General features: G+C 48.8%; 1 protein-coding gene across 1 annotated transcript; it reads left to right on the forward strand.

The window, feature by feature from the left end:
• The first annotated feature begins 7584 nt into the window (after window positions 1-7584).
• FOXG1 (forkhead box G1) lies at window positions 7585-8955 on the forward strand. Its single transcript, XM_074149767.1, has one exon. It carries the CDS (start codon window positions 7585-7587, stop codon window positions 8953-8955), a length of 1371 nt encoding a protein of 456 aa, XP_074005868.1.
• The last annotated feature ends 1555 nt before the right edge of the window (window positions 8956-10510 follow it).

Below are 10510 nucleotides of genomic sequence, written 5' to 3' on the forward strand. Positions count from 1 at the left end.
CGTGCGAGGAGACCAAAGAGCGAGCAAGGTCTGCTTCCCGGGCAGCCTCCTTGGAGCTAGAGCAAGCCCGGTCCTCCCGACACCCGCCACCAGCGGGTCCCGCCGCTACCGTGCGGCGGCCGGCACGGGCACTGGCACCTCGCTCCGGTACCTCCTCCTCCCGGCTAAGCCCCAGGCACGGAGAAAGCTAGAATCGGCTTTGCTCCGAGGCTCCTCAAACGCCTTCTCCTAGAGGGGTGTATAGTTGTTTATGGCTTTTGTGCTACCCCGGGCATTTTGCTATGGTTACAAGAGGGGCCCGGGGCGGGCGGGGTAGGGGGGGGCGCGGATAGGGGAGGATGTTGCGCTTTTGTAGGCCCTAAAAATTGGATCCGCAGCTGATCCCGCCAAGCCCCACATTCCGCTAAGCCGAGGGGTGCAGTGGAGGTGCGGGGCGGGTCGGAGTGGCGCCGAGCGGGCAGCGGCGAGCGCGGCGCGGCACGGCCAGGTAGGACGGACGGACGGACGGTCCCCCCCCCGCCCGGCTGCCTTCTGCGGAGCGCTGGGGTGAAACAGCGCTGGGAGAGAGACTGGATCTGTCCCTGTGCTGGGGGAGGGGGAGAAGGCCGGGGGGGCGGGAGGGGGACGAGGGACGGGACATATTTTCTCTCGAGTTACCAAAAAACTGCAAAACCAGATACTTGTGTCATTTGCCAAAGACTACGTTTTTAAGAGGCTAAAGAGCTTTAGAACACCACCATGAAAATATTCCAGCAACAGTTTCTTAGGAGTCAAAGAGCAGCTAGAAGTCTCTTCAAGCACCATGTGTTGGTTGTTTTGGTTGCTTTGGTTTTTGGTTTTTGGGTTTGTTTTGGTTGGTTTGGTTTTTTTTTTTGTTTGTTTTGTTTGGTTTTTTCTCTCCAGGTCTTTCTCTTTCCCTGTACTTTATTTCCCGATTCTTTAATTCAATCTGATAACTCCGGTAAAGGCACTGTGCTGGCCAAGAATGTTTTAACAGTAAACACAGAAGAAAATAAACTGATGTATTTAAACCTCGAGAACAGTACAAGGTTTTTAACTTGTCCATTTCCCCCCTGCATTTTATTACCTGCATAACTCTGTGGATAATACTTAAGGGATATTTTAATTTTCGGTTTGATTCCTGAATTAGGGAGAGCTTTTGTTACACAGGGACACGTATTACCTAGGCAGGTGTGACGGCTCTCTTATGCACGCTGGCATATAAAATAATAGCGACATTTAGGAACTAAAAAAACGCACGTCCTAACGTTAAAGTTGGCAGCAGTGTAAAAATACTCTGTTCTGAAGAACGCTGGCAGCGGCAGCTGAACACACCAAATCTAGTGGATGCTCTAGACTCTCTAGATAGGCTTTCTGTGGATGGTATTCTACAGCTACAGGAATAAATAAATAAAGTCTTCGGCTTTTAATTAAGGCGATTTGATTCAGACCTCTCCACCCAGCGCAGCCGCCGTGGGAAATGTATACTCCAATGTTTACTCGGATCTCTTTCTGTCACTATTCTATCTTGTCTTACGTTTACGACATCAGCAAGGCTTTCTGGCCCCTACAGCCATTGTTTCCCATTTCCACGTCCTCCGTTCAACCTCTGCCCGTCCAAGAAACTTCCTAAAGTTCAACAGGAGGGGAACTCTTTGCACCTAGGCGATTAATGTCATTGTTTTAACGCTACGTCTCCCCTAGCTGCTCAGGCTTCTCAAAGGTATACAGTGCCCCGCTGGCTGTTCTTTATGGTACAGTGCAGCTTCTCAAAAGATCATCGGATGGAGAAATTTAGCTCTTCTTGAAACATTTAAGCAACTGAGCAATTAGTTCTGAATGCGGGTGGGGGGAGGGAAGACTAGAGAGCTTAAAGGAGGGCGGGGGGGGGGGGGGGAGGAAGAGGAGATACAACACAACGAGCCCGAAAACAACAGGGGTGGGGAAGCATGGGAGGGGGACTTAAAATGTTTGTATTTAAAGGGTGCTTGCAAGGTCTTCGGCACAATATGTGCTGCTCTCCTTAAAGGGGCACCGAGTGCCAATAACCATTAGTCATCCAGTAGGGACTTTTCATTACAGATCTATCTTTAGGGGGAGTTCCCCGAAGTCTCCGACGGGAGCATAGCTGCGGATTTCAAACCCGGTCCAGTCCCAGTCACACAGTGCCTGCGTACCTGCTGCAATAGAAGGCAGAGATACTTACCAGAGTTTCGGGAGCGCGCGGACAGCCCAAAGGTCCCTGCAGTGCTCCTTTCCTCTGCGGAACACTATCTTGCATCCGAGGCAGTTCCCAGTCTATATTTGATGTTAACATTTATGCTATCTCAAACACGAGGCTCTCCCATAGACATTTTTTCCAGGGTTTTCAAGCGAATTTCTCGGTGCCACAATGTTATGATGGAAGGATGCTGAAATGACAGGCCTCGTAGACGCTTGTCTTAATCATCGGCTTCTTAATTTAGTTTTAGTGCTGTGGTTTTGTGTGTGTGCGTGTGTGTCTGCGCGTGTGTGCACGCAAGAGAAGCCTCTGACAACCTGCAGCTTCCTAATGACTGACGAGGCAGGGCTGCTGCAGCAAAGTAACACTTCCCTGGTGTGAAGACCTCTTACTGGGAAGTTTAGTTCACTACTGTTCTCGCAATCCTAATCGTATAACCTGTAACCAAAACCCATGGAAGAAGGATCCAGCATGCTAAACAGACTAACTTCTAATCACTAAACGTTAGCACCACTACCAGCTGTTGGGGATTAACTGGAAGTTGACTAGAGGCGGACACCTAAACTTAAATCCCGAAATGCGGACGGAAGGGTGGACCACTGAATACTTCTTCCTCGCCCTCTTTGCCTCCATTCATCCATCCATCCACCTCCAGTCCCATTCACTGCTCTTTAAAATGTTTGACTACCTCTTTCTCTTTGTTAGCGCACCGCTCCGTCCCCACTCGCCATGCCTGAGCAGCAGGGTATCAGTGTCTGCTGAGCAGCCCTTACCTTAATTGCCCAGGTAACCTCGAACAAATAAGGCAAGCTTAGAGTCAAGGGGGAATAGAATTATATATGCATACATCCAGGCGTTTACTGTCCCGAATGTGGTATTACCGATTGTTAAATCGAAGTGTCCCGACTCGTTTCATGGAAGCATGATGCCACCGAAGCGTGGTTATTAAATACCCTTTCTTCATGGCTGAAAAAACCCTCATTCATTTCTTAAGCTGTCAGTACATTTTAGCAGCTTAACCCCTTGAAAGAGCCTGAGAGTACAGAGCCGCTATACCCGTGTGAAGGGGGATTGAAGGATGGGGGGTGGCGGGGGTTCGCTCTATCTATTGAATTTACAGTGAAGTGGGTCTGTTTTTCCTTTGGCCTTTAATTTATATAAATAAATAAAAAAAATAAAATAAAATCAGAGGGACGAAAGCGTGCGGTTGAAATACTATCCCTGCGAGTTATACCCAAGAACTGCAGGGAGATCACTGTTGAACGGCGCTTCAGCCAGAACGTTTCAGCTCAGTTATTCAGCCCCATCCTGACGGCGGGGCTGGACCCTCTCAGCCCATCCTCACCGCTCAGCGCGGCGGCCCGCTCCGCAACGAGCTCAGGTGAGGGAGCATTCACACTCTGCCGAGTCCCTTCTCCACACCCACCCGTGTTTCGCAGGGTTGAGGCCGTGCGCTTCCGTTCCACGGCACAAGCTTCTTCTCCAGACACCCCACAAAAACTTCCCTGTTAGAAAACGCTATGAGGGACCTCCTCACAAGAATTCGAGGTTAGCCAGAGCTGAGGGGTCAAACCGGCCACTCACACAGTGCTGCGGCGCACAAAGCTACCGCTGAAGCGAACGGGAGTCGTGGCCAGGCCAGAGCTCAGGGAAGAACTGGCTTTAGAGCAAGACTCCCGCATTTCCAAAGTAAGTATCTCCAGTTGTATAAACGGGAGAATTTTCTGCGGAGGAACAAAAGCAAAACAGAGGGACTCGAAAGTTAAAGTCCAGCAGAAATAATAATTGATGTGGTTTCTCTTACATACCCTTTTCTGTCCTGTAAACAGTGAATTAATCTTCATGGGCTTAGAAAGGTATGTACTACATATTGGATGCAACATTTCCTTTTTTGGTAGAACTGTATATCCAAGGCATTAAAAAAAATATAATATAAATCCTAAATTTGTGCACAGAGCTTTATTCTGCAGCCATGACAAATGACTGAATGTTAAATCTGGATCACCAAATGTTTTAAAAGCCTGCTCCTTTCGGTGTTTGCCCTTTGCTCAGAAATGCAAAAAGATAAAACGCTTATTTTCTTCCTTGCTACATTGTCATTCCTGATCACAACGCAAAGTAAACTCAGCTTTGACCTAAGAAACACCTCAATGCATTAAAATTTCAACAGGCAATGTCAGTGTTACATTAAACGAGAACTCCTCCAGTTTGCTGCAGAGCTGGGATTTGAATAAAACGTTCAATGTTAACAAACAATACACACGTTTGGCACTTTGTGTATTAAATGGATCAAAGAGATTTGATAAGGCACAATACACCATTTGTACAGACCTGATTGAGTTAATATAATATCAGCAAATTTTACAGCGAAATGAATCTGTTTCTTTTCTTTGTGTTTAAAACCAGCACAGATTACAAATTTTAATGATCTGAAAATGTTTGGTATACAAAATCATGCTTATTTCAGTATTAGCAAAAACACAAGAAATTTTTCAACACAAACACCCAGCTGTGTCTATTTTAAAAGCAGTTCAATGACAGCTTGCACTTATGAGCATGCAATCAGCTAATTTCGCTTTTTTTTTCTTCTGTGTTAATCAACACTTTCCTTCCTGCATATCAGAGTACAAATAGTATAGTTACTCCACATCAGTAAATGTTTACGTAACCTGTCCTTTCTCAAGAATCCGGTTACACCGAATCATTACATGCTAGACCGAGTAGGAAAACTCACTGGGCCCAGCCACCCTAATGGGATCCTAGTGCACCATAATGACACATATTAGTTAATGATCATCATAATCATAATAATATGCAGGAATCTTACCTTTCCTCTTACCCCTTGCCATGGTAGAGTCAAGTCATATCCTCCACATGGCACTCTTCGAGAATTCCCATACATTGACTTCAGTGTTTAGCAATGAAATAATTACAAATTGACATTTTTTTTTTTCAAACCGCATTTCTAAAAAAAAAAAAAAAAAGGTAAAAAATAAGCGTGGTTGATCATTGGCTTTTATCTCTTTCTTACTTTTTTTTTTTTTTTTGTCAGCAGCAACCTGTTATGAAATTGGATAAATAAATACAATTGTGGTAAGGTCATTCGAGGTTAATCCAATGCACAGAGTTCATGCCATTCCCAATTGCAATTGTTTATTACCGGTCCATTGTAATTGTTCTCGTTATTTACTCTCTCTTTCTCACACTCGCTCACCCTCCCTCTCACACACACAAACACATATATGAATCGCACATCTAACCTGGATTTCTCCGGGATAAATTATCTTAGCTGGGGTTGAGCTCCACGTATTATTTCTACGGAACAATTTTTTCCTACAGTACAAACATAAACTTTAGGTAGCTTAACGCGGTGCTATACGTTGCCTTTGCCTACAGCTTCGGTTTGAATGTGATCAGAACGCTCTCCATCCGCTATATTTTCCCTTCTACCTCCCGAGGAAGAGAGCTGCGCGGTGTATTTCCCTTTGTTTCAGGGTTGATTCCGTTTTTTTTTTTTTTTTTTTTTTCGCCATGCTGACAGTAAGAAACGAGGTGATGTGGACGATTAACACCCGATTCCTTGGTCCCGGGAAATGGTAGCCGTAAGCCTGAGTCTCTATCACCAAGGGACGCCGGGCAGGCGGCAGCTGTACCGGAGCATTCGCTCTGCCCCGGCAGCCCCCCGACCCGCTCCCCCCCAGCCCTCTCCCCTCCCCCAGCAAGACTAAACCCCGCGGAACCGAAGCCCCGGTGGCCAGACACCGCGAGCCGGGCCGGAGGGAGCCGGAAATCGCAATATGTATTTCATGGGTTATTAATATTATTTTTATTATTTTTTTTTCTACACCTGACACGCGGCCTGCGCTTTTCTGGCTGAAACCACCCGACAGCGCAAAGGAGGACAGAGAAAGGACCCCGGACGCCCCCCGCGCCGCTCCGGCGGCCCCGCGGGGAGCTCGGCGGGGCTGGGGAGGGAGCGGCGGGCAGGAGAGCGCGAAGCCCGGCTCCGCCGCCGGCCTGGAGCCGCGCTCGACCGCCGGAGACCCAGAGAGAGAGCAGAGAGGAGAGCAGAAGGGTTTGCTCGTTTCCGTGCCTTCCCGACTCACGTTCCGGAGCGTGGCGGACACGGACCGAGCGGGCTGGAGGAGCCCATCTTCCACAGCAGGCCGAGGCCTCCGGACCGCCCGGCCCCGGGCCGCTGCCAGACCCCGGGCCCGTGGCGGCCGGAGGCCTGCCCCGCCGTCTGCGTCCCCTCCAGCTTTTTTTTTTTTTTCCTCTCTCCCTTGGTAAAATAATAAATAGAAATAACCGTCACCGGGGCCTAGACAAATAAACTCGCCGAGTGACTTCGGCGGGATCCGCAAAGTAGTACCTCCGCCACTGCCGCTCCGCGGCCTCCTCACCCACCCGGCCTCCCACCCCGCCTCCTTCGCCGCCAGAGGAGGGGGGCAAAGAGGGACGGGGCAACTTTTAGGTCCGCCGGAGAAACTACCGAGTCAGAAAACCGGCCGGGCTCGCCGCCGTGGGACGGGCGCCGTTTGTTCGGCGTGAGGGGATTTGTGCTTTGAACGACGGTCAAGGAGGGGGGGAGTGTGTGAGGGGGGGGGGGGGGCGCGCAAAGCGCCGCGGTGATGCGCCCCTGCGCCGGTATCCCTGCGCCACGGGATCCGCGGCGGCGGCGGCGGCGGCGGCGGCGGGGGGCGGTCCGTGGCCGGGCGGGCGGGCGCGGTGGGAGGCGGGGCGGCGCGCCGCCATTGGCCGCCGGGCGGGCAGACGCGCCGGCACGCCGCCGGCCCTGATTGGGCGGCCGGTGGGAAAGGTTAAACCAAAAAATTTTTTACAGCCCCGATGCGTGTCTGCAGCTCTGAAATTAATTGCGGCCAGGGCGGTCTGTATAGCCCGTCTCCGCTCGCTCCTCGCCGACCCGCCGCTGCGGCTGCTCCGTCCTCCCCCCTGCTCTGCCTTTGCCGGGGGAACCGGGCACCATGAAGTAGCTTTTTTTTTTTTTTTTTTTTTTCTTTTTTGTGTGTGTTTGTGTGTTGGGTTTTTTTGTTGTTGTTGTTGGGTTTTCAGAGGGTTTTTTTTCCCCTTTTTTATCTTTTTTTTTTTTTTTTTTCCTCCGCTCTGACTCGGTTTGATTTTATCTGATTGGTGATTATTATTGCTATTATTTTTTTCCCTCCCCGGCGGTTCCTGTCCTTGCTACATGACTTGCCAGCGCTTGAGACTGCGGTCCAACTGCGCTGCCGCCGCCGCCGCCGGTGGTGCCGCCGCTGCCGCCGCCGCCGCCGCCTCGGCCACCGCCGCCGCCCCGCGCGCTGCTCCCTCGGCCGCCGCAACTTTCCCCCTCAGACTAGTGTGTGATGTTGGACATGGGAGATAGGAAGGAAGTGAAAATGCTGCCGAAATCCTCCTTTAGCATAAACAGCCTGGTGCCCGAAGCCGTCCAGAGCGACAACAACCACAGCAGCCACAGCCACCACAACAGCCACCACCCCCACCACCATCACCACCACCACCACCACCACCACCACCCGCCGCCTCAGCAGCAGCCCCAGCGAGCCGCCGCGGCCGAGGAGGAGGACGAGGAGAAGGGCCAGCTCCTCCTGCCGCCCCCCGCCGCCGCCGCCTCCGGCGCCCTGGAGGTGGCCAAGGCGGACATGCTGGCGGGCAAAGGCGACGCGGGCGCGGCGGCGGAGCTGGAGGAGAAGGAGAAGGCGGCGGAGGAGAAGAAGGGGGCGGCGGAGGGGGCCAAGGACGGGGAGAGCGGGAAGGAGGGGGAGAAGAAGAACGGCAAGTACGAGAAGCCGCCGTTCAGCTACAACGCGCTCATCATGATGGCCATCCGACAGAGCCCCGAGAAGCGCCTCACGCTCAACGGCATCTACGAGTTCATCATGAAGAACTTCCCCTACTACCGGGAGAACAAGCAGGGCTGGCAGAACTCCATCCGCCACAACCTCTCCCTCAATAAGTGCTTCGTCAAGGTGCCCCGCCACTACGACGACCCGGGCAAAGGGAACTACTGGATGCTAGACCCCTCCAGCGACGACGTCTTCATCGGGGGCACCACCGGCAAGCTCCGCCGGCGCTCCACCACCTCGCGGGCCAAGCTGGCCTTCAAGCGGGGCGCCCGGCTCACCTCCACCGGACTGACATTCATGGATAGGGCAGGATCCTTGTACTGGCCTATGTCCCCCTTCCTCTCCCTGCACCACCCCCGGGCCAGCAGCACTTTGAGTTACAATGGGACCACGTCCGCCTACCCCAGCCACCCCATGCCCTACAGCTCAGTGTTGACTCAAAACTCCTTGGGAAACAACCACTCCTTTTCCACGTCTAATGGGTTAAGTGTTGATAGACTAGTCAATGGAGAGATACCTTATGCCACTCATCACCTCACAGCAGCAGCTCTGGCCGCCTCAGTGCCGTGTGGCTTGTCAGTTCCCTGCTCCGGCACCTATTCCCTAAACCCTTGCTCTGTAAACCTCCTAGCAGGACAGACGAGTTACTTTTTCCCCCATGTTCCTCACCCTTCAATGACTTCTCAAAGCAGCACTTCAATGACGGCCAGGGCAGCCTCCTCCTCCACGTCGCCACAGGCGCCCTCCACTCTCCCCTGTGAGTCCTTAAGACCTTCTTTGCCAAGTTTTACAACGGGACTTTCCGGAGGACTTTCTGATTATTTCACACATCAAAATCAGGGGTCTTCTTCAAACCCTTTAATACATTAACATCCATGGGATCAGACTGTAAGTGAACATTTTACACACATTTGCATTGTAAATGATAATTAAAAGAAAAAAAAAGCAAAACAAAAAAGTCCAGGTATTTTTTATTAAGTCCCCCATTTTCTGTACGTTTGTTCAGTCTTTAGGGTTGTTTATTCTTCCACCAAGGTGAGGAGTGTCAGCAAGGTGCAATGTGGGGAGATTACAATGTAGACTATGAAGTTTGGAAGACAAAATTATAGTAGAATGTGTATCTAAATAGTGACTGCTTTTGCAATTTTTTATTCAAATACGATAAGTCTATCACTAAAAGCCGCCAGATTCTCCATGTTTGCAGTATTATAAGTTATCATGGATATGTCGGTGGGTGCAGACCTTGAAAGGAAAAAAAAAAAAAAACCACACTAAATTTATGAAAACTATAAAAAACTTAAAACGTAATTTGTATTTAAGCAGAATTAATACTGAAAGATGCCCAAGATACGTTTCGGCCATTTATTATTTTATCATTTTCTTTACTGAACTGCTTTTTTGGGTTCCTTTTTTTTTTGTTTGTTTGTTTGTTTGTTTACTTTTAGACCAAAGATTGGGTTTTAGAAAATGTACTCAGTGTACGGAGTAATTTAAAAAAAAAAAAAACAGCAACATTATTTCAGTTTGCAGCACTGCCCGTTCAAATGAATCAGAAGGGGACAAAATTAATGATTGCCTTCAGTTTGTGTTGTGTATATTTTGATGTATGTGGTCACTAACAGGTCACCTTTATTTTTTTTCTAAATGTAGTGAAATGTTAATACCTATTGTACTTATAGGTAAACCTTGCAAATATGTAACCTGTGTTGCGCAAATGCCGCATAAATTTGAGTGATTGTTAATGTCGTCTTAAAATTTCTTGATTGTGATACTGTGGTCATATGCCCGTGTTTGTCACTTACAAAAATGTTTACTATGAACACACAGAAATAAAAAAATAGGCTAAATTCATATATACTTGATAGTTTTTTTGTCTCTTTTATTAACTAAAATTAATATTGCAGAAGCTTTAAAGTTACAGGGAGATCAGAGGGCTGCTTATTACAGCAGTCCACCATTTTTCACATGTTCCCCCCCCCCCCCGATCATATTGTCTTTAACAACAGTATTTTCAAATGTAAAGGATCAGGGTATTTAATTAAACATAACGGCCATTATTGTGATGTCCGTTTTGGGGTAGAACTCTTATCAAGTCTGCTTAAAAAATTGTTCGTACGAGGTAGGGTGTCTTACTAAAAACTCTGGCTTACATTGAAGATGCTTAAAATTGCGTACATATATATACATACATATAAATTTAAGTATATATGCACACACTGAAAAAAAAATGAGGTTTTTTTTAAATCTATAACATAGATACGTGTTGTTCTTGCAATCTCTGAAATGCATTCAAAGAGTTACTCTTCTGAAATAAATTAATTTCGACTGTATGATAACTGGAGACCTATTAACTATGGATGTCTATGTGTGTACATATACATATTTTTAGCTTTCATAGAATCATTTGATCAGATTTAGCAAGCTA

Source organism: Numenius arquata, chromosome 6 (assembly GCF_964106895.1).
Source record: "Numenius arquata chromosome 6, bNumArq3.hap1.1, whole genome shotgun sequence".
NCBI classification, from domain to species: domain Eukaryota; kingdom Metazoa; phylum Chordata; class Aves; order Charadriiformes; family Scolopacidae; genus Numenius; species Numenius arquata.

What these genes read in the sequence shown, in the direction of transcription:
- FOXG1 (XM_074149767.1), top strand. Translation starts at nt 7,585, where the DNA reads ATGTTGGACATGGGAGATAGGAAGGAAGTGAAAATGCTGCCGAAATCC.